This window comes from Octopus bimaculoides, chromosome 24 (assembly GCF_046866305.1).
Source record: "Octopus bimaculoides isolate indiv1 chromosome 24, ASM4686630v1, whole genome shotgun sequence".
Classification (NCBI taxonomy): Eukaryota; Metazoa; Mollusca; class Cephalopoda; order Octopoda; family Octopodidae; genus Octopus; species Octopus bimaculoides.
The window spans coordinates 28,340,241-28,365,817 of record NC_142951.1 but is presented as its reverse complement, the minus strand read 5'-3'; the positions used below and the strand labels follow the sequence as shown (position 1 = coordinate 28,365,817).

Below are 25,577 nucleotides of genomic sequence, written 5' to 3'. Positions count from 1 at the left end.
ATGTTACATTCTAATCACATAGTAGCAGATCTCTGGAAGAATAAAAAGCAAAACTGACATTTGTGGGGCAGTATTAAGCTTCGGTATTTTCTCCAATGACCTACAGATTTTATCAGTCCACTTCATAATTTTACATTTGCCTTCTCATTACTTGCATGTTGGTTGGGTGTTTACGTCCCAGTAACTTAGCAGTTCAGCAAAAAGACTTTGATAGAATAAGTACTAGGGTCGATTTGCTCGACTAAAGGTAGTGCTCCAGCATGGCCACAGTCAAATGACTGAAACATGTTAAAGAGTATACAAAAAAATAAATACAAAACAGAAGACAATTTTTGAATATTGAGTATTTTCTCACATTTTTAAATTCCTCATCAAAACATTACATATTTTGTAATTTGGGTAGATATGGTGGGGTGGGTGGGGGAGAATGCAGAGTGAACAAAAATACAAAAAGGAGTGGAAAATGGGTGGGTGGGTAGATGGAAACAAAGACATGAAAAATAAAGTTAAAAAAAAAAAATTGACTGGAAGTTTTTTCAAATTTAATCAAAGCAATGTTTTTGCTGTAAAACAAAACAAACAAAAAGTCTTGGACTTGCAAATATAAAAAAAAAATCAAAACAAAGGTATGGGGGGGGGGGAGATGTATTAATCTCATTTCTGTATATATTTTATTTTTTGTTTTTTCTTTGGCTAATTTGTTGTTTTTTTTATTTGATATATCCATTTGTTGAGTCCCATTACCATGGTCTGGGTTATTTTTTTTTTAATTAATTTTTTTTTTTTGATACAAAATGACATAAAAACTGGTATCAATCCAGATTTTTTTTCTTCTTTCACTTCTTCCTCCTCCTTCAAACTATTTCAGTCAGTCAGAGATGATGATGTTCAACAGAAAGCCATGGTGTGTAGAATTGGTTGTTGCAGTCGTTCCTCAAATAGCTGCACTATTTCATCAACATCGTTATCAATGTCATCACTTTGATGCAGCTAAAAACAAAAAAAAAATATATATTAGGCTTACAAAGAATAAGTCCTGGGGTCGATTTGCTTGACTAAAGGCAGTGCTCCAGCATGGCCACAGTCAAATGACTGAAACAAGTAAAAGAGTAATATATATATATGTGTATATATGTGTGTGTATATATATATATATATATATATATATATATATATATAGTTGTTGGCACTTACGACGTCGAGGGTTCCAGTTGATCTGATCAACGGAACAGCCTGCTCGTGAAATTAACGTGCAAGTGGCTGAGCACTCCAGACACGTGTACCCTTAAACGTAGTTCTCGGGGGATATTCAGCGTGACACAGTGTGACAAGGCTGACCCTTTGAATTACAGGCACAGCAGAAACAGGAAGTAAGAGTGAGAGAAAGTTGTGGTGAAAGAGTACAGCAGGGTTCGCCACCATCCCCTGCCGGAGCCTCGTGGAGCTTTAAGGTGTTTTCGCTCAATAAACATTCACAACACCCAGTCTGGGAATCGAAACCGCGAGTCTGCTGCCCTAACCACTGGGCCATTGCGCCTCCACATATATATATATATATATATCATTGCTATTATGCAAAAGTGTCTTAGGTCAGAAAAACAAAAATGCATTTTCAGTAAAATGGGAAAATAGTTTTACCATTCCATTTCTTTTTTTACATTAGTAACAGTTTCAGCTTAACAACAATGCTTTGTTGGGTGCATAAAATCGTAACTCCATGCATGTATGATATTTTCAGTCTGAAATATTTTTGCAAAACTGTTGTATGTGGAACTTAGATGATTGTTCATTTTTAGAATGACATTGTAGGGTAGGCGTGAGAGGCCAAATCTGGCTGGTTTGAACTTGAAATGTAGAATATTCAAGCTGGCAAACACAGAAGCTAATCAGTGAATCTCTATATGGTTGGTCAGACAAAACGTCCAAACAAAAAAAAATATACGACCAAACAGTAACAATAATGAATGTAAACGCAAACAAACGGAAAAGTTACCAGCAACTTTTCAGCAACCCTTTGTAGTGAAAGTGCAGACAAGACAGTGATATGAGGAAACACTACAAAGTTACCTTACCTTTGAAATTAAATCACAGATCATAAATGCGCCAATTGTTGCCTCTTCATGGTTGTCTTGAATGTCAATATTAATGATGTGAGTTGGATAACTGTCCTCTTTCTCTCGACTTTCCAGCTCTGGAAATAACAACAGAACTCAAATTATATTCGTTGCTGGGGCGGTAAGTTGTGCACCGGGATATATTGTTGATGGGGCTACATTGGACCAGCACCAGGGTATGCTGAGAGGCCATCGGGGTATGTGGTGTAGCCACTGGGGTATGCAGTGTAGCCACTGTAAACCAACTACAACAATTATTCAGAACATTCAGAGTATATTTACATTCAATTAGAAAAGGCAGGATATAGAGTGCATGGATATCCAGGAAAACAGGGTAATGGATAAATATAATGGATAAATAACCAAGAGGTTAACTGTTTGTATCCTCTTGCTGGCATTGGATTAAAAATGTCTATAATTATAATGACACTCTGCCAGTTAAGATGACAAATATTCTAATTGATCTGCTCAAGTGGCTGAGCACTCCACAGACACATGTACCTTTAACATAGTCCTCAGAAAGGTTTAGTGTGACACAGAATGGCCCTTTGAAATTCATGTGACAAGGCTGGCCCTTTGAAATACAGGTACTACTCATTTTTGCCAGCTGAGTGAACTGGAGCAACATGAAATAAAGAATCTTGCTCAAGATCACAACATGCTACTGGATATTGAACTCATAACCTTATGATCGTAAGTGGAATATGCTAACCATTTAGTCACATGCTTTCACTGCATCCAGGGACAAGACAATACCTAACCCTTAAGCATTCAGATTATTCTGCCTAATGTTTATTTACTCATTGCTTTCATTCAATCACACATTATGTTATAGCTTTGAAATTTTGATGATATAATTGTTTATTTTTAGTAAGACATTGTAGGGTAAGTGTGAAAGGCTGGATCTGGCCAGTTTGAACCTAAGACGAGTAGAATATTTGAGTTGAATATGACCTGTTCAAATATTAAAGTGTTAACTCTCAAAATTGCCCAGTCCACCTAGCTGAAAGCAGGGACCACTCACTGCTTTAAACATCAGAGGTTTCATTCTAAATTTGACAGGTGCTTTCTTAATTAAAAATGCTTTGTTCAACTCTTCCAGTGAGCGTGGGTACTGGTGTGTGTGTGTATTGCTAAATAAAAACAATAAAAAGCAAACATTCTAAATTAATTGAAACTTGTCCCTCGGTTGCAGAAAATAAACAAAGAACCAATAGTAATCGTTAGAGGCTCGTAAAGGCAAGGGGAGATAATTTCAAGACCTATTAGTTTTGATTAAACTGAATATTCCTGTTGAGTGGGTAAAGTCTGGTTTTTCTAAGCGAGCAAGGCAAAGGTGATACATGTTTCAGTCTCATCAGACCTCATCAGCAAAGCAGCAGTCTTCAACAGGCTGTGATCAAGTGGAAGAAAGACTTATGAAGATTTTTGGTCAGTAATTAAAAATACTGACTGAACAACTGATAACAATAAAGGAGGGATTTTAGTCCTCCTGTTTGGGACTGAACCATGTGGCTGAGAAGCAAACTTCTTATAATAGAGCCACATCTGTTTCTCTTTGGGAAATATTTAAGATTTTTTTCATCCATCCTTATGTTCTGAGTTCAAATGCCACTGAGATCGACTTTGCCTTTCACCCTTTCAAGATCAATAAAATAAGTATCAGTTGAACTATTCCCCTTCTGGACTTGCAGGCCTTGTGCTAAAATTTGAAACCATTATTATCGTTATTTAATATTTTAGAATTCAAGACGGTCACTAACTAAGCTGCATGATGCTATTGTTTAACTCAAGACAGCACATGGGTAATTTGTGGATATCTGAGTTGTTTAGTACGTGCATGTACATTTGTACATGTGAATAAACTTGCATTCATGTAGAGGCCATGCCTAGCACTTTCGTACACAAGTGGGTGTGCTGCATTACAGCTTATGGCTGTGTATGGGGGGGGGGTATCATGTGCTCCATATGCTGTTGATGTGAGAAAGTGCACCAAGCCCACACTGTCATCATCATCATCATCATCGTTTAACGTCCGCTTTCCATGCTAGCATGGGTTGGACGATTTGACTGAGGACTGGTGAACCAGATGGCTACACCAGGCTCCAATCTGATTTGGCAGAGTTTCTACAGCTGGATGCCCTTCCTAATGCCAACCACTCCGAGAGTGTAGTGGGTGCTTTTATGTGCCACCGGCACGAAGGCCAGTCAGGCGGTACTGGCAACGGCCACAATGTAGGGAAGTTTTTTTTTCCTTTTTTTTTTCTGTAAATATGTAAAGATATTATAGAATGCAATGAGTGACAAAACTTGTCCAAATCCATGCCAGCATGGAAAAATGGCTACATGGTTAAAAGTTCACTTCTTAACCATGTGGTTTTGGGTTCAAAACCACTGCATGGCACCCTTAGTAAAATGTTTTCTTCTCTAGACCCAGGATGACCAATGCTCTGTGAGTCAATATGATAGATGTTAAAGTATACAAAGCCTGTCATATGAGTGAATATATAGATGTATGTGTGTGTGTGTGTGTGTGTTGGTATGTACACACACCTGTTCACTTGTTCATTTCATATCCAGTTTTCTGGCATGGTACATACACATATCTATATATATATATATGTATTTATATATATATATATATATATATATATTCATACATACATACATACATACATACAATAATGTGCTTAAAGTAAAGAAATAATGGGCTGCTTAAAACAGTGGTTCTCGACCATTTTTTGCCTATGGCTTAGTGAAATGAGAATATTTTTCATACTGACCTTCTAGAATCTGGTCGTATACTCTCTCTTCACACGATACTATCACATCGAACTGTTCATGACAATTTTGAAACCGCTCAGGTCGCTGTTTTATTCTCCGGTTACGGTCAAGCATATGGAGAATTCCATTCTGTGTATATCTAAGTTGGTGGTTAAGGAGTTCAAACGAAAAATTTGGCAAAAGAGATACAGGAGGAAAATAACAAGAATAACATTGACAAAAAAAAAAAGAAAGAAAAAGGTTAAAAAAAAAATGGAGATTTACCAGGACAGAAAATGTGACATGGTTGACATTTGAATTACATGCACCACTCATTTTTGTCCAGCTGAGTGGACTGGAGCAACAGGGCCAGCAATCGAACTCCCAACCATATGATCATGAACCAAATAGCCTAATCACTAAGCCATGCACCCTTCACATATTTAAAAACGGGTCAAGACCGCCTTTAGTCATAAATGACTATGGGATTGCACCTAGAAAGTTACCCTCTGAGGCACAAATCTGGGCAAGGTTGTTTATGGAAGACCAGCAGTTGCCCATGCATGTCAGCCTCCCCTCTCTCTTTGCCACCGATTTTAACCAAGAGTCGTGTGCTTTCACATGCTTATGTACTCCTATATACACCCTGTGTGTGCATTTGCGTGTGTGAACAGAAAATTTTTGTGAGTATGTATTCTATACACAAGAATTCATACGATTATGAGAAAAAAGAAAAGGATTTGTGTGTGTGTATCATTTAACAGTAATTTTTAGCACATCCCACGACCACCTGATACATTCCTCATTTCTTTGTCACTCTGAAGTATGTTTTTCAATATTTTTCTCCCTATAAACACATTTAATTGAATGATGATGCACCACCTAAGAATGGGCCATTGCTGGGATTTAAGCACAAAATTTGGACTGTCAGTATTTTAAACTGATTTTTTTTTTTTTTTTTAATTTGAAACGAGTGGAACTTTTAGGATTTATGGGGTGGTGATTAGAAATTAAAAAAAAAATTTTTTTTTTATATAATCATACGAATTCTCATGTGTAGAACACAAATTTGCAAAAAAACTTTCTGAAAATTCCCCAAAAATTAAAAAAGTTATGGAGGGTTATACGAGGTGCTTAAACCAGAATTCCACCAGCTTCAGCTCTCTGTGAAATTAGGTTAGGAAAGATCTAAGAGCTTCAGAGAATTTACCATAGGGTTGTGGGATTGTGTAGTTAGATGCTGAGATGGAATTTTCAGGACTTTTATGCTCATTCATTCCACTCTGTTGGTGTTCAGCCCCAAACAAGCTAACCTTCACTAAGAACACCCATGATCAAAAACATTCTAGCCATGATCGATCTGTCCTTTTAGCAATATCCTGCACATTATTCAATGTGAGCCTTAATTTTTTTTTTTTTTTGAGGGGAAACTTTACTACTATTTCTAGCAGATTGAGCCACCACATAGAGCAGTAACGAGCAACATGTGGTCTGCTTCCTGAATGACATGCCTAAATGAAAAGTTAATTATTTTTAATAGCACCGCCTGCCTAATGACAAACCAGGTTTCATGTGGCCCACTCCTTGGGAAAGATTTTTCATGCCTGATGCAGAGGCTCTCTTGTTATTTTATTGTAGACTAATGGCCAACCAAAATAGTACTAATACTTCATTTTCTGTTCCTGAAACATAACCTAGTCTATTTAACTGTACTATGTTCCTAATAAATGATTAAAATCTAATATACTGTTTTCCTGGTAAATGGCTCACTTCTGCATAGAAGTCGATAGGTACCATGAGAGAAAGGGACAGTTTAGTATTGAAGGCAGCACTATCAATCCTACCAGTGTCCTAACCAAGAGAGTTTTCCTCTGTATTGAGTTAAATTACGCCACAGGCTCTTCACCTGATGAGGACCTTCCATCAATCCCTTGTGGTGTTAAAATCTTGCTTCATGTTGTGTTGAGGTAAACATGTGTGTGTGAGAGAGAGAGAGAGAGAGAGAGAGAAAGAGAGAGAAAGAGAAAGAGAGACCACTACCATCACCACCACTTGACAACTAGTGATGGTTTGCAACAAAATATGCAAACTTGTTTTTGGAAACATCAAATGTGTGTCATGCCATACAGGCTTTGTTCAAAATAAACTTTGCTGCTATTTTTAACAGACTGAGTCACCACATAGGGCAGTAACAAGCAACCTGCAGGACTTTCTGAATGACACACCTAAATGAAAAAAATTGATTATTTTTAATTAGTGCTGCCTGCCTAATGACAAACGAGGTGGCCCACTTCTTGGAAAAGATCGCTCACGTCTGATGTAGAGGCTCAAAGTAATATTTTGAGCACAGTATAGACGTGAATACAGCAGAAAGCTTGGCTATTTTACCCTTATATGATGGAAAAAGTTGTCAGCAGTCGCAGGACTTGAACTCATACCTCCCTGCTGACAAGTTTTTTTTTTCTATCATATAATGGTAAAATACCCAATCTTTCCGTTTACACAGCTATACTGCATTTGAAATATTACTTTCTTGTCTGTATGATACATTCTGAGTAATATTAAGCTTTCCTTACATAAGTCCCTGGTGGTTGGAAAAACTGGCAATCAGCATCATATACAAGGCTAGGACAAAGAGATACAGCAGTGCTCTGCAACCGGTATGCTGCGACACACTGGTATGCCACAAGACGATGCTAGATGCGCCACTGTGTAACCTGAATATAATTTTTTTTCCCTATACTTTTAGTTATATTTTTACTTCAGGTGTGTTGCTGAATTTTGAAAAGAATATAAGTGAACCACAAGTGAAAAAAAGGTTGTGGAGCACTGCTATACAGGACAGGCAAATGATTAGTTTCTGTTTCCCAAAGAATGAAAATCAAACTTTATCTCTGTGGAATTTAGACTCAGTAACACAGAGAGATTGAATAACACAAGCGATTCTCTAGAAGTCTAACAACTTTGACAATTTCACACACATACGTAGGCGTAGGAGTGGCTGTGTGGTTAGTAGCCTGCTTACCAACCACATGGTTCCGGGTTCAGTCCCACTGCGTGGCACCTTGGGCAAGTGTCTTCTACTATAGCGTCGGGCCGACCAAAGCCTTGTGAGTGGATTTGGTAGGCGGAAACTGAAAGAAGCCCATCGTATATATGTATGTATATATATATATATATATATATATATGTGTGTGTGTGTGTGTGTGTGAATATGTTTGTGTGTCTGTGTTTGTCTCCCCAACATCGCTTGACAACCAATGCTGGTGTGTTTACATCCCCGTAACTTAGCGGTTCGGCTAAAAGAGACCGATAGAATAAGTACTAGGCTCACAAAGAATAAGTCCTGGGGTCGATTAGTTCGACTAAAAGGTGGTGCTACAGCATGGCCACAGTCAAATGACTGAAACATGTAAAAGAGTAAAAGAGAATATACACACACACACAGACGTGTCTCAACAGCTATTTCATTGGACAACTAACAAAATAAATCTAGGTTTGACAAGTATTGTAGCTTGCCTCACTCAATCTGCTAAGACAGCACCACCACGGCAACTATTATGGCTAGATTATGGCTGAGCAATTAGCAACACAAATAGTAACAAGCAATAAAGATTAATTCCTCGAGCATTACAATGTCCAAGGCTACAAACAAAAGAAAATCAACCTACACAAGTTGCCATGGAAACGGAAATGAAAATAGACGTAAAACAGTTTATACGTAAGATTTTGCTTAGGCAGAGCAATACTAATAACCCGTTATTATAACTGAATATACATAGGCTTTGAAACGTTTACCCAATAAACATGCACTTCGTTTTAAAGGCATGGAAGAGCATGGCTTAGTGGTTAGGGTGTTGGACTCGTGAGTGGGAGACTGTGGCTTCGATTCCTGGATTGAGCAATGAATTGTGTTCTTGAGCAAAGCACTTCATTTCACATTGCTCCAGTCCCCTCAGCTGGTAAAAAGGAGTAATCCTGCAACAGACCAGCATCCTAGAAACTCTGCCAAATCAGACTGGAGTCTGGTGTAGCCACCTGGTCCACCAGTCCTCAGTCAAATCGTCCAACCCATGCTAGCATGGAAAGCGGACGTTAAACAATGACGATGATGATGATGATATATATATACACACACACACCGGAGAAACCAGCCCCATGTTCCTTATGGAGAAAGGATTATAAAAGTACAATGAGTAAGGCCTACTGTACAACTGACATGTCATGCTACATTTAAGTCCAGTTGTGGGGCAAAACAACCTTTCTCAATAGACAGTGAGATACCAAAGAGATGAAAACACAAGCATGAATATCACATCAGCTATCAGTGCTCTCATAGCACTACGTAAGGCCTCTGGCAATCAGGGCTCACTGTTTATCAGCAAAGGTCCTCTCCAGAGGGTTTTTATTTTTTTTTTTTTTTTTTTTTTTGAATGGCCATACAGCAATTGCCCATGTAGCAAGCCTCTTTCCTTCTCTGCATGATGCTGATGTTATCTGTGCATAAGGGAAGGGCTGATACAGTTCGACACTGGTGGTGTTGCAGTCAAACAGACTATAAACAGCTGAAACAAAGACAGCAAGGCTCTAATAACACTCCTTTCTACTACAGGCACAAGGCCTGAAATTTTGGGGGAGGGGGCTAGCCGATTACATCAACCCCAGTGTTTCACTGGTACTTAATTTATCGACCCTGAAAGGATGAAAAGCAAAGTCAACCCCGGCAGAACTTGAACTCAGAACATAGCAATGGGCGAAATACCGCTAAGCAATTTGTCCAGCAAGCTAACGATTCTGTCAGCTTGCCGCCTTAAGGCTCTAATAATACTGCCAATCCATTACCTACACTACATTTCAATACTCATACCAGTACCACATCAAAATCACCCAGCATTCATTGTAAAGTAGTTAGCATTAGGAAGGGCATCCAGCCATAGAAACCATGCCAAATCAGAGTGGAACCTGGTGCAGCTCTCTGGTTTGCCTGCTCTGATCAAAACGTCCAACCCATGCCAGCATGGAAAATGGACATTAAAGAATGATGATTATAATAGTTTGTCACTAATCTCACTTCCTGTAGACTACCACTGGTGCAAATAAACCACTGATCTAACTATTATGACGTATCTCATGTTATATCGTATGACACTCCTGTATGCTTACACTTCTGTCTTGTGGTCTCTATACTGTCAGATACACATATAGTTCGTGTACAGCTGGTTACTCAGCCTGTGTACTCTTTGTTCTTTTGGTTACACCTTTAGCTTTCTACACTGCTTTTCCAGTAACATACCTGTAGCTTTGTGTACCCTGGTCTTGTTAACCTTTTCCTAAAGAAGGGGAAAAAAAAAACAAAACCTAACTAGTTCCAGCTCAGGAACTGCAGCTATACTGAAGCACCACCATTGAAAAAGCAAGTTAACCATTAGAGACAATGGGGAATCAAACCCACTCCTAATGGAATATTTGATGTGCTACCATTACACCAACAGCCTTCTTAGTTGTATCAGTTTATGATAAAACTTATCCACAACACCCTCCTATAGGTGAGTGTTAGAGTGATGAGGGAAAAAGATTGAACTAGGGACAATCATCATCATCATCATTTAATGTCAACTTTTACATGTTTCTGTGGGTTGAATGGAATTTGCCAAGTAGGATTTTTTCTACAACCAGCTGCCCTCTCCTGTTTTCAAGTGAGGTAATATTCCCCATGAATTGACATGTTGTCACAGAGGATTGAAAATAAAGGATACTGCTTGCATGATGGCAGCATTCATTTACAACTATCACATGAAGTCAAGGCAAGGAACTAGTAACACATATACACACACACAATGAGCCTTTCAGTTTTGTTTACCAAATCCACTCACAAGGCTTTGGTTGGCCCAGGGTTATAGTAGAAGATACTTGCCTAAGGTGCCATGCAGTGAGACTGCAACTGAAACCGTGTGGCTGAGAAGCAAATCTCTGACCACACAACCAAACCTAACTCTCTACATATTAACATTTGACCAGAAGAACTTTGAGACATATGGTCAATGATGTAGGCAGTTCAAAAGATGGCACTGTAATTAACAAACCAGGAGAAGACAAGGTTAAAGATGAAGCTAATAGAAACGCTAGATAGGTTAGATTAGGAGTTAAGAGAAACAGGAATACACAAGACTAAAGATGAAGCCAACAGAACAGAGGACACAAGCTAGACCTGTAGTTAGCAGAATCAGGAACATGATAGCACTGACAAACTAGGACTTACATGATGGTGGGGAGGCTAATATTAATATATATTAAGGTGGTGAGCTGGTATAATCGTTAGCACGTCGGGCGAAACGGTTAGCAGCATTTTGTCTGTTTTCATGATCTGAGTTCAAATTCTGCCAAGGTCAATTTTGCCTTTCATCTTTTCAGGGTCATTGAATTGAACTGACAACCTTATGATCAGGAGCGAAATAACCTCGCCCTCAAAGCTGTGTGTCTTCAACATTATATGCATTCTTTTATTCTTTTACATGTTTCAGTCGTTTGACTGCAGCCATGCTGGAGCACCACCTTTAATCGAGCAAATCGACCCCAGGACTTATTCTTTGTAAGCCTAGTATTTATTCTATCAGTCTCTTTTGCTGCTGAACCGCTAAGTTACGGGGACTCAAACACACCAACATTGGTTGTCAAGCAATGGTGGTGGTGGGGGGGGGGAGACAAACAGACACACAAACATACACACATATATACGACAGGCTTCTTTCAGTTTCTGTCTACCAGATCCACTCACAAGGCTTTGGTTGTTGGCCCAAGGCTATAGTAGAAGACGCATGCCCAAGGTGCCACACAGTGGGACTGACCCCAGAACCATGTAGTTGGTAAGCAAGCTACTTACCACACAGCCACTCTTCTCCCCTACTTGCAATTTTATTGGATGTAGCTGTGCATCATTAACCAGCTAGAGATGTCCTCTTGGGGTTAAAAAATTGCAGCAGAGTCTGCTCAAACGGACAACCATATTGGAGTAGCTACGAATATTATTTTTATATATACACATATATATAAATATATATATGTGCATACACATGCATCCATCCATCCATCCATACATACGGTTTAAATGTTAAAGGGTTAAATCTATTCTGACTTGGATCGGATAAATCACTGTTACAACTATACCCACCATTTATAATATAAAACTGAATTTCCTGTAATTGAATATACTTTTTTTTTAACCCTTAAGCATTTAGATTACTTTGTCAATTGTAATTCACATCGTTTTGAATTTATCATGCCATTATATTGTAGCTTGAGATTTTGAGGTTACGCTTGTTTATTTTTAGAATATCAGATTGGAGCCTGGTGCAGCTTCCCAGCTGCCAGTTCCCAGTCGAACTGCCCAACCCATGCCAGCATGGAAAACAGACGTTAAGTGATGATGATGATGATCCATGTTCAAACTGGCCAGTTTGAATATGAAACAGGTAGAATATTTGGCCAGATATGGCTGGTTTAAATAACTGGCATCGGTCACAACATGGGTTCCAGTCGATTCAATCAACGGAAAGTAACGTGAAAGTGGCTGAGCACTCCACAGACACGTGTACCCTTAACATAGTTCTCAGGGAGATTCTGCGTGACACAGAATGTGACAAAGCTGGCCCTTTGAAATACAGGTACTGCTCGTTTTTGCCAGCTGAGTGAACTGGAGAAACATAAAATAAAGTGCTTATGGACACAATGCTCCAATGAGAATTGAACTGATGACCTTATGATTGAGAGCCAAATACTTTACTCACTAAGCCATGTGCCTTCAACATATGTGTGTGTGTGCATATATATATATATATATATATATACTCTATTACTAAATGTGTGTGTGTGCATATATATATATAATATATACTCCATGACTAAATTGTTGGGTGCTTGCTGATCAGAAAGAACACCATTGCTAATAACTATTTCTAATGGTCAAACTAATATAATTAAAGCTTCTACCAGATCAGGGGGAGGAGGAGGATTGAATCATGCACATCCAGTCTTTACTGCTGTTTCTTCTATAAATTAACAAATGGAAAATGAAAGAAACCCACTGTGTATATGTGTGTGTGTGTGTGTGTTTCTATGAATGCATTAGTGTTTCCCCTCATCTCTACATGTGTTCACTGACTGTAAACCAAGGTTCATACAGATAGTGTCCTTTCCTTGCAGTCCACTACAAAGGCATTTCAAGGCTGCTTGACATGTAGCATTATCTTTCTAAATTTGACTCCAGTTCGCCATGTAGTGAAGTCCAGGCCGTTCATTTTTCGATAAACTAGGATGTTATTATCTCACATGGAAAGGAACAGCATGTCAGAGTGATAGCATCCATTTTTTGCTTAGCTCCAGGTAAGCCTAGTGAAAAACATTTTAGCAATGACCAACCTGTCTTATTTTTTATGGGTATCTAAGAGTACATTACCCAATGTGTTCTTCCTTATTTAAGATGATGTGGTTTGATTTTTCAGGAGATATGGCATACCATTGGAGGCGCAATGGCCCAGTGGTTAGGGCAGCGGACTCGCGGTCATAGGATCGTGGTTTCGATTCCCAGACCGGGCGTTGTGAGTGTTTATTGAGCGAAAACACCTAAGCTCCACGTGGCTCTGGTCGCGGGTGGTGGCGACCCCTGTTGTACTCTTTCGCCCCAACTTTCTCTCACTCTTTCTTCCTGTTTCTTGAGTAACGCTGTGATGGACTGGCGTCCCGTCCAGCTGGGGGGGGGGGGGGGAACACATACACCATAGAAACCAGGAAACCGGGCCCATGAGCCTGGCTAGGCTTTGAAAGGGTGAAAAGGAAGAAAAAATGGCATACCATATCTAGCAGAACAAGCATCAACACTGAGAGAGGCTTCCTCATTTACTTGTAGTTGAAATCATCCTCATCCTCATTTAGCATCTGCTTTCTAAGCTAGCATGGGTAAGGTGGTTTGAGTGGAGCTGGTAAGCTAGAAGGCTGCACCGGGATCCAGTCTGTTTTGACTTGGTTTCTATGGCCGGATGCCCTTCCTAACACTGGCCACAAAATGTGTTGGTAAATGAATTTTTTAATTAATCAAATCCTCTTTTGAATGGTTTTGTAACACTACAGCCACTCTAATATCAAAGCAGTATACATATGTGATTTGCTAATAAGGACCCTTTCAAATTTTGGTACAAGGGCAAGTCAATTATAACGACCCCAGTAGTCAAGTGGTACTTATTTCATTTTATTGACCCTGCAAGGATGGATGAAAGGCAAAGCTGACCTCGGTGGAACTTGAACTCAGACCATGAGCTTAAAGGAATGCCACTAAGCATTCTACCAACTTGCCATACCTTTTTATTTATCTGACATTTTGAAAAGTGCCGACTGAAGAAATTTTGAACGTGGTTCGTGGGTCCCTTCTTATACTATTTTGTGGAGTCCAGGGCTTTGAGACCCACATGTTGGAAACTTCTGATTTAAATAGTAACCCCTGTACTATCATATTTCCATTGAAACACACATTTGTTTTAGTTAATTTTGAAAATAGTGAAGAATTTAATTAAATAACGTTGTCATTATTTAGCTGGTGTTTAGAACTTCAATTTACATAGAGTTTTGATTGAAGCTTTTAATTCTAAACAGCAGTAAATTTATATCATTGAACGGAGGGGTAATCTCAGGTGGATTGATATAAAGAGACTAAATTCTTACTGACTCACTCCGTCTAGATTTAGATATGTACCATAAACCATAGATCATTACTGTTATAGAAACAACATATGATCTATGAAGTAGTCTGTCTATTTTGACTTGGTTTGAGAGAAGTGTTTATACACACCATGGAGATGTGTAATGCAATCAGGGCCAGCGCTAGGAAGTGCAGGGCCCAATTACTGAATTATCAGTGGGGCCTACTACTCTATTAAAGGTGAAGATTGATGTTTTAGGCAGTTGTCAGTCCCAGTCAAAAAGCATTTAGGATTTGAGGCTCCACTACGAGTCATAAATGATATGCTAAAAATTCATGCATGATGCCCTCTCTTGGTGCAGGGCCCAATTTGAACAAATCTGTCTAATTCAGCTTAAAACCAGCCCTGAATGTAATGGCCAGCATGTCTGAATGTGTGTGTGTGTGTGTAACATCATTTAACATCTGCCATCTATGTTGGCATGAGTTGGACAGTTCAACAGGATCTGAACGAGTTGGAGTCTTGTGCCAAGATCCAAATATCTGCTTTGGCATGGTTTCTACAGCTTGATGCTCTTCCAAATGCCAACCACTTTACAGAATGTAAATGGGTGCTTTCCTTTTTTGACACCAGCACCAGTGAGGTTGCCAAGTAGCTCACAAGGTTACAAAAAAAAAAATTAAATAAAAACCAAGCTATCAATAAGGCAATGTGATTTCAAAGTCAACGAGATTTTCGTGTTAACATGAGTAGTTTGTACCTTGATTGCTTTATTATTTTAAAATGTAAAAACACATTTTTGTGACCCATAGATTAACTAATGATAAATTTCGTATATATACAGGCACTAGGCAATCGTGTGACTCCAGGTTCACAACTCCCAGCAATCAAGTTGACCATACCTTTATCATCATCATCATATAAAATATCTGTTTTCCATGCTGGCATGGATTGGACAGTCTGACAGCAGTTGGTAAGACAAGACTACACCAAGATCTGTCTGCTTTGGCTTGGTTTCTACAGCTGGATGCCCTTCCTAACACCAATTACTTTGCAGTGTACTGGATGCTTTTGTACATGGTACCAGCATCAATGAGGTCACTGAGTAACTTGCAAGACCCCCCCCCCCTCAACTGAAGTAATGGGAGTAGTATTAAGGGCATTCGAAGGTTATATTTGGTAGACCAAAACTGTGCAGCAGTCCATCACTATGGCCAATAATGGAAACAGGAAATGACATAATTGACAGAGAGGGAGGGGTTTGAACCAAAGATGTGAAGAAATGTGGGTTGTGAATTAAAGAAGGTAAAGAACTGAATGCTGTCAACAATGGAAGGATAAAACTGGCTTGAGGTTGTAAACCGAGGAGGGACAAGCTTGACCTTACTCTTTACTTGTTTCAGTCATTTGACTGTGGCCATGCTGGAGCACCGCCTTTAGTCGAGCAAATCGACCCCAGGACTTATTCTTTGGAAGCCTAGTACTTATTCTATTGGTCTCTCTTTTGCCGAACCACTAAGTTACGAGAACGTAAACACACCAGCATTGGTTGTCAAGCGATGTAGGGGGACAAACACATACATATATATATATATATATATATATATATACATATACGACGGGCTTCTTTCAGTTTCCGTCTACCAAATCCACTCACAAGGCTTTGGTCGGCCCGAGGCTATAGTAGAAGACACTTGCCCAAAGTGCCACGCAGTGGGACTGAACCCGGAACCATGTGGTTGATAAGCAAGCTACTTACCACACAGCCACTCAAAGAGGTTTTGAACAAATGAAAGAATAGACTGACCAGGGGCTGTAAACAAAGAGAGGAACAGATAACTAGAGCTTTGGGTCTAAGTGGGAAAAGAAACTGACCATTATTCGGAACATAAGTAGAAAGAGACTGACTAGGGTAGCTGTGAATCAAAGCTAGAAAATAGTAATGAAAAGCTGAGGTGGGGCATAGCTAACCACAAACAAAAAATAATGTAACCAAGTAATAACCAACAAATAATGTAACCAAAAGGGATTAAACACATGAATCATAGACCAAAGGAAAAATAGTTATTCAAAGAAGTAACACTACGAAAGACAGCCCCAAATATAAGAGCAGAAATACTATGAAAGATATCCCTAAAATATAAAACAAAAACAGATTACTATTATTAAAAGAGTGGCATTTATCATTTCCATAGCAAGTTTAACTGTAAGGAATGAAGATGAGGGTGTAGGGGGGTTTACAGAACCAACAAGAAACAAGTTCACACTGAACTGTTAAATAGTTTAAGTCCTGATCTATATGTTACTCCACCTGAACACATTTTCACTTACCTTCGTCAGATCGCTGTCATTTGATCTGAAAGACTTGTTGTGGTAATGGTGGTTGTTGTTGTTGTTGTTGTTGGTGGTACTTTTTGATCCCTCTCAATTATACAAGTGGTCGTTGTTAGTCCGTGTGGTTAGATAAAAAAATCCAGGGTTTTCTTTCAAAGTGTAGAAGTAACAAATAGTAGTAGAAGTAGTAACATTGTTAAAAGTTACACAAAGTACCATCTGAAGCCCTGTAATAATATCTGTAGTAGTAGTAGTAGTAGTAGTAGCACCAAGTAGTCATTCTCCAGCAGGACACTCACTTTTCAATAGAAGCCAAATTTTAAACTGACGCCAGTAAGATGTGAACCGTTGAACGGCTGATACAACTGAATACCAACACCATCAATAACAATCCTTTCTACTAAAGGCACAAGGCCTGAAATTTGGGGGGGAGGGGGCTAGATGATTACACTGACCTCTCAGTATTTGATTGATACTTATTTCATCGACCCTGGAAGGGTGAAAGGTAAAGTCAACCTTAGTGGAATTTGAACTTGGTACGTAAAGACAAACAAAAATGCTGCTAAGCATTGTGCCCAACATCGTAATGATTCTGCCAGCTCACCACCTTATACCTCGTTAATAATAATAATAATCATGGTTTCAAATTTTGGCACAAGGCCAGCAAGTTTGGGGTTGGGGTTAAACCGATTACATTGACCCCAATACTCAACTGGTACTTATTTTATCAACCCCAAAAAGATGAAAGGTAAAGTCAACCTCAGGTGGAATTTGAACTCAAAACGAGAAGACAGACAAAATACTGCCAAGCATTTCACCCATTGTGCTAACAATTCTGCCAGCTCACCAGCTTAATAATGATGATAATAATAATAATGGTTTCAAATTCTGCCACAAGGACAGCAATGTTGGGGGGAGGGGATGAGTCAATTACATCGACCCCAGACTTCAACCGGTATTTATTTTATCGACCCCCGAAAGGATGAAAGGTAAAGTCGACCTCGGCAGAGTTTGAACTCAGAAATGTAAGGACGGGCGAAATACCGCTAAGCATTTTACCCGGCATGCTAACAATTCTGCCAGCTCGCCACCTTAATAATAATAATAAAAATAATACAGACAACTGGAAAATAACAAACACACAGCTGACCTTCAACCGCTACAATGGTTTGCAGTATTAAATTTCAACTAAACAAAAAAACAAACTTTCTGAACATTTTCATTACACTGTTTACACGTCATTTTGGTAAATATTGTTTTGTCCTTTACTTGTTTCAGTTAATGGACAGTGGCCATGGTGGGGCACTGCCTTGAAGCACTTTAGTTGAACAAGTTGGCTCCAGTACTTAATTTGTCGTTTTAAAGCAAAGACAAGTTGGAGCAAAGACAAGTTGGTATCAAAAGGTTAAGCACCAAAGCTAGCTTTCTGAGTAGTAAAAAGTGAAGATAATGAGGCTGGTTTTTAATCCTAGTGTAGCGCATTGGCTCTACTTTTATCAGCTCCACAAAAATTAAAGGCTAAGTTGACAATGGAAAGGTTTGGATCTGGAACTAAGACCAAACTATCTGACCAAACTCTGCTTTTTTAACCATTAAACCTACTAATATGGTCACTAGATAACTATTGGCTGGCACTAGTGACAGGCTATATAATAAATGTAAGGAGAGAATGATATTAGGACCGTTTCAGGCAGCTTTAGTGAATCAGATTGTGACCCTCAAGCAAGACTGAGTATGACTAAACTGCATCCAATAGCGGGGCCCTGGTTTGGGGGTTCCAAGGTTTTGAGGCATGTGGAGCCAACTCAGAGCCACTGTTGTTCTCAGGGCTTCTCTGACCCAGAGTAGCAACATCAGCCAGGGTCCCAGCTAGGGGTTAGATAACATGTAAACCATCCAAGCCAGGGTATTTTGAAATCATGGGATGCAGCAAGATGGATGTGAACTATTCTGGCAAATGAATATATTAACCCTTTAGCATTCAGATTTCTCTGTCAAATGTAATCCTTATTTATCCACCTAGTTTTGAATTAATCATGCATTATCTTGTAGCTTTGAGATTTCAATGACATGATGGCTTATTTTCAGAATAACATTGTAGGAGAGGTGTAAGAGGCTGGACCTGGCCAGTTTGAAGATAAAACAGGGCTGAATATTTTGGCCAGATATGGCTGGTTTAAATGCTAAAGGGTTAAAATGATGCTGAGCAGATGAACTGACAACAAACTAGAAATGGCCAGGATCAACCGGTTCAGTTAGAACTATTGCTATCATCTTTAGACATGGTGTCTTCCTACGACAAACTGAGTGAAATGTGTTTTCTCTTACAAAACAACAGTTACAGGAAGGAGACTGTCAGTTTCCAACGAATGTGAATAGGGGTTTCAAATTTTAGCACAAGGCCAGCAGTTCCATGGGAAGGGGTAAGTTGACTACATCGATTCAAGTAATCAGCTGGTACTTATTTTATTGACCCCCAAAAGGATGAAAGGCAAAGTCAACCTTTGCAGAATTTGAACTCAGAACACAAAGACAGATGAAATACCACTAAGCATTTCGCCCAGCATGCTAACATTTCAGCCAGTTTGCAGCCTTAACAAATGTGAATACTGCCAGATCATACTAGTGTGGGGTACAGAACCCACCACTGTTCCTACACCCTGATTACAAATCCACAATTTTCAGTAAAGCAAGCTACATAAGAAAATGGTTAAGGCTGACAGTCACAATCTTAAACATATGAATTAATATTTAGTGGCCTAGTATTCCACAGATACATCTGGTTGGGCACTCAGTCGGTTATGACAACAAGGGTTCCAGTTGATTCGATCCACAGAACAGCCTGATCGTGAGATTAATATACAAGTGGTTGAGCATTGGAGATTCAGCATGACACAGAATTTGACAAGTCTGGCCCCTTTGAATTGCAGGTGCAGCTCATTTTTGCCAGGTGAGTGGACTGAAGCAATGTGAAATAAAGGGTCTTGCTTAAGGATACAACATGCCACCAAGAATCGAAACAGACATATGTAAATCTTAATGTAAATCTCTAGCAGAAAGAGCATGACTGTGTGACTATGTTGTACCTTTGAATTACATTTATAATCCACCTGACAGGCTTCTATACAGTCTCCGTCTACCCAATTTTATTCATAGGGTATAGGTTAATCAGAGCCTAAAGTAAATGACATTCGCCCAAAATACCATGCAGTGGGATTGAACTTGGGACCTTGTGGTTGAGATGTGAACTTCTTAACCATTCAGCTATCATCATTTAATGTCCGTTTTCCATGCTGGTACGGGTTGGTCAGTTTGATAGGATCTGATGGGTCCAAGGACTGCATTGAGCTCCAATACTTGCTTTTGACATGTTTTCCGTGGCTGGATGCCCTTCCTAAAGCCAACCACTTCACAGAGTGTACTGGGAGCTGCTATTTTTTGGGCCACCAACACAAGTGAGGTCGCCAAATAACTTGCAACACAAGGATAAAAACAGAATACAGAAAAAAATGGGAAAAAGACACCTCAACTAAAAAAGAAGAAATTAGAAGATAATGGCTAAAATGTGATAGATGGACAAGACCGGGTGTCTTGCTATAGATGAGATACAAAGGTTACCCCAACATTATATAAGGGTAGGTGGGAGCAGCTGGAAAGAAGATAGTGATACTGAGTATATTAACAGGTACTTGGACCCTTTCTCATTATCATCAATCTTAGCACAAGACTATATGGCCAGCCCCTTTCAGCTAGAGCAGCACTCCTCCTTGTATTATAGACTAAGTGACCAAAGTATTATTAAGACATACTAAGACAATCACACCCTCAATATAATCCTGAGGTAGAATCATAAGAAGAAGGCTGCTGGCACCTTTGAATTTTAGATACAGTCCATTTGATGAGCCTCCATGATTCCCACCCATTCGATTTCACTAACAAGGATTGCCATGGTGACATGCAGTACACTCAGACTCAGGACCTCATTATTGCAAAGCTTTTTGTCTATTCTACTCAACACATACATACATACATACAGTAGTGTGCGAATGTTGAACATCAACCATAATGAACTACTTGGTACCGATGGAACTAAGCAATGCTCTGATACATTCACTGCAAACCAGTATTAAGTAAAATGTTGTATATCGGGAGTGGGGTGGGAGGAGATGGGGCAGGGATACAAATTAATGGAAATTAGTCAAGATATGCCTTTGTAGTCCAGTAAGTTAATTAAAACATTCCTTCGACTCTTAATGAGTCAGGGAATGCCCTGGAGAATAACTGATAAAAAATAACACTTGGAATGTAGCAATTTAAATCAAAGACTTGCATTCGAGAAACTTATTTAGATTTCCAATGTTATTTACCTCACGTTTATATTTACATTGCTAGAAGAATCAGCCCTGATGGAAAACCAAGGAGTGATGGAGTCCCTCAGGCAGTCCGGTGCCCTCTTTGACACCCTTCCAGCAAGACCAGGGCATGTGGAGCTCTCCAGCCTTATAAGGTAATTCACCAAGGAGAAAGCCACTCAAATGTAAAAAAAAAACCTACAGATTGCTGGTCACCACAGCTGTCCTAGCTCACAGAGCCACTGTGGTGAAACCTCCGAGTCTAAAGAATAGGACTGGATTGCACAGACTGACTCACTTTAAAACTAATACCCAGAGGCAGGAAGGAAAGCCCTGCAGCGTTACTCATTTTTGCCATTTGAGTGGACTGGAGCAACGTGAAATGAAGTGTTTTGCTCAAGAACACAACGCGTCGCCCAGTCCCGGAATCGAAACCACAATCTTACAATCATGAATCTGACACCCTAACCCCTAAGCCACGCGCCTCCACTATATACACTATATCAGAACATTTATATATATGCTACAGTTGAGCTTTGAGCTGACCTTACACGGAGTGGCCTATTGCTGCATAAAAGCCGATCCACACAAATCAAGCAAATCAGACCATCGGATATAATAAGGAATATTATTTATCTCCATCGAAACACGGATGTTCTGTTAGAACAAACTATACTGCGGTAGCGACCATGAGAGAAAGTCTCACATTGGCTTTTCGTTTGTGCATGTACATATATTTTGTTCTAACAGCGTATTTATGTTTAAGTCGTCATCATCATCGTTTAACGTCCGCTTTCCATGCTAGCATGGGTTGGACGATTTGACTGAGGACTGGTGAACCAGATGGCCACACCAGGCTCCAATCTGATTTGGCAGAGTTTCTACAGCTGGATGCCCTTCCTAACGCCAACCACTCAGAGAGTGTAGTGGGTGCTCTCGGAGTGAAATAATATTTCTTGGTATAAATACAGAGTGTCATTAATATATATTTTCTAACAAGCTAACTGGCTAGTCGCAACACCAGCATCTGTTCTGGCACTATTTACCTATATATCACTGGTGGAGATGAGTCACTGCTCTCTCTCTAGTGGCCAGGTTTCCATGATCGACAAGGTCATATAGTCCTGGTGCTGGAGGTATTGGGGATTTGCCACCCCACAAGCGAAGTAAACAAGAGTGCATTTTGCACCAAAAGCCAATACTTAACTACCACAATATTGTTTGTTCTAATGAAACACCCACGTGGGGATAAATATTACCTCTCAGCATAAATACAGCTTCTGTCTCTAATATATATTTTTTAGTATACATGTGCATGGGCGGTGAGGGGCATATAAACACTGATTGGTAAACTTTACAAGGATTTCAGGTTGTAAATGATGAGCAGTGAATGTAGCAAGCTTCCAACTACAATAAGGGGGAAAAAAATAATAAATAAGGTTATAGCTGTAGAAATATTTATATAAAACTGTCGAAAAGCTGTAAATAAAAAATATCAAAAAATATAAAACAAAATTAGATTTTAAAAGATAACATATATGATTAGAAAATATGTGAGTCTGTGTGTATACGTATATATGTGCACACACACACACACACACACACACACACACACACACACACTTGCTTATGAAAAATATCACATGAATACCAGTAGTTTAAGAGTGTTTAAATATGCACTTAATTTAGGACACGAAAAAATAGGGTTAAAAATTAAAATATCTAAATATGGAGGTTGAAGGGAATAATTTGTTTTTCTTTTAAAGGAAAATATTTGGAGAAGAAAACTAAAAGAAAATTAAAGAAAAAAAAAAAAAGAGAGCGAGAAACAGGGGGGGGAAATTTTTTCCTTCAAAAGAGAAAAATATTAGCAGGTCTGGGATACAATTCACTGTCCTTGCGCATCAAATCTTTATACATTTCATCATAGGTTGTGTTGAAGTCATAGATATTTGGACGATCGGGAGAGGGGCCTGGTAACTTCACCTGGGACCCGGTACCAAAGGAACGAACTTTGAAACCTTTCTTGCTGTAATTAGAAAAAACAAAAGAAAAAAGAAAGAAAAAGAAAAATTTATATATATTTTTTCTTTACTATTTTTGCTTAAAATAAAAGCCACAAAAATTTAAAATATTTTAACAAAAGTAACTTGTCATTAAATAAAAATAAATTCATTTGTGTAATTGAAATTATGGAATTATTGGAAACTCTCTGGAATTGATGTTTTTATAGTCAAATTTTATACCATAAATAGATATACATTTATATATTTACTGTTCTTTAATAAGAGTAGTATTGATAGTGACTTTGAAGTTTTAGCCAGCTAGACTATCGTTGGACTGCATAATGATGGCTTAGGAGAGAGTGGGCTGAGTAGACTAGAGCAATGAGAAATGAAGTACCTTGTTCAAGGAAAAGATGCCACTCAGTGCAAAAATTGAACTCATGACCTTAAAATAATGAGCTCAACACTCTAGGTCATTAGCCCCAAGCCTTTTTTGTTCCATGGACCAGTTTCAATGACAGACAATTTTTTTTCCAAAGACCAGGTGATCAGGTGCATAATAAAGTGCATAAGTACAGTGGCACCTCAGTTTACAAACACCCCTCAACGCAAATTAATCAGTTTGTGAACATAAATTGTGTTGGGTGACAATCGGTGTTTCAAGGAACAAACACACAAGCCGACAACAATGGTTGGTGGTGATAAGCAGAGAGTACAAGAAGGAGAGAGTCAGTTGCTGTCTAGATTTTGCTCAGTGCTCATCCTTGCTGGAATTCACTGTGCCTTCTCTCAAATTTCCTATGGGAAAAATAGCTCCGGCTTACAAACATTTCAGGTTTTACTATATAGTAATTATTACATAATACATAATAATTATTATTACATAATAATGTGAAAACATCTTGCAGACAGTGATAGTCAATAAAATAGAAATAGAATTTTAAAATTTATTCTTTCTGTGCAATAGGATAACAAATTATCCACATACTTTCACTGATGAAGCAAAAAAAAAAAATGTTTTAAAAACAGACAAACTTAGCTACAAAGAACAAAGCATAAACAAGTCCAAGACTTGGCAACTGTAACTATAAGAGGTTGAAGAACAAGCCTATCCCACTCCAATGAAACACTAACAACTTTTGACTAACACATGAAGTTTAATTTTTAGGTCAAGATCAAAGGTGCATCTGCTGTGACCGACAGGTCTGTCATACAGATATAATATACGAGGTTTGATCACTAAATATCTGGACTGTTGCCAAAGTGACAAAGCTAAAGCATGCAGAGTGAAGCCACTTGGCAAAAATTGACCTTGAACTCTGCTGTGCATGCGTACTAAGTTTTAACATTCTAGCTCACTTCTATTGTTTACAGCAGTGCCTGGAAGGAAGGTGTGTAGCATGTGATTGTCGCATTGACCATGAGAGAGAAAGTTGTCATGGCGATACCTGCTCAGAGGCCTACACAAAGTTGCAGAAAGTGTATGGTGAGGAGTGTACAAATGGTTTAGACGTTTCCAAGATGGCCGAAAAAAATGTTGATAGTTAACGTTCTGGGAGAACCGCAAACAGCAGAACTGAGAAAAACCAGCAGAACTTTGCATGCAGCTGTGAGGGGAAATCATTGAACCACCGTCTGTATCAGAGGATGTGCAGATTAATTATGGTTCAGTTCAGTCCATTATCACTGAAGATTTGGGTATGAAGGATAAGTGAGAATGGGTGGTAGTCTCAAAATAATTCACCCTGTTTAGTAAAGAGTTACATAGTAACTCTACTGGAGGTGGATACCAGGGTAGTTGTGTGGGTGTATTCTCCTATGTTTAAAGCTATAAAACCATCTAAATAGCACAACAGAAAATTGTTCAGCAATCAATGAATATGGTTAGTCTGAGGCAAAGATATCACAAGTTGGCAAGCAGACGTTTTAGAAGAGACATTCCAACTGTGACCATCTCATCTTTTATTTTTACAATGTATTGAAGTATGTTATTGTATCTAATGTGTCTAAAGAAATATAAGCATGACAAACAACTCCAACAATAATCATTTAAGTATGAAACTAGCAGGAAAAAACATTCAACAAAAGCTATAAATATGAACAATGTAGTCCAGTGTTGATGGCTTTTTTAATCTCCCCCCCCTCCATTTCCTCCTATCTTCAAAACAAGAACACTCCTACAAAGAAACCATCAGTTAACACCAACCTTTTGACACAAACATATATATATATATATATATATATATATACACACACACACATACAAGGCAAAAACCAAAATCCAGAGAGATTAATTTGTTGAAACAAAAGATAGAAAAA

General features: G+C 38.8%; 1 protein-coding gene across 1 annotated transcript in view; it reads right to left on the bottom strand.

Annotated features, from left to right (window-relative positions):
• Positions 1–329: 329 nt before the first annotated feature.
• Positions 330–25,577, bottom strand: part of LOC106877625 (RNA polymerase II subunit A C-terminal domain phosphatase SSU72) — a 47,717-nt gene continuing 22,469 nt past the window's right edge. Inside the window, exons 2-5 of the mRNA XM_089341380.1 lie at positions 23,138–23,281; positions 4,898–5,037; positions 2,073–2,191; positions 330–990 (exon numbers count right to left, since the gene is read on the bottom strand). Of these exons, the coding sequence (XP_089197506.1) occupies positions 889–990; positions 2,073–2,191; positions 4,898–5,037; positions 23,138–23,281 (505 nt within the window). The 3' untranslated portion in view covers positions 330–888. The remainder of the gene's footprint in view (positions 991–2,072; positions 2,192–4,897; positions 5,038–23,137; positions 23,282–25,577) is intronic.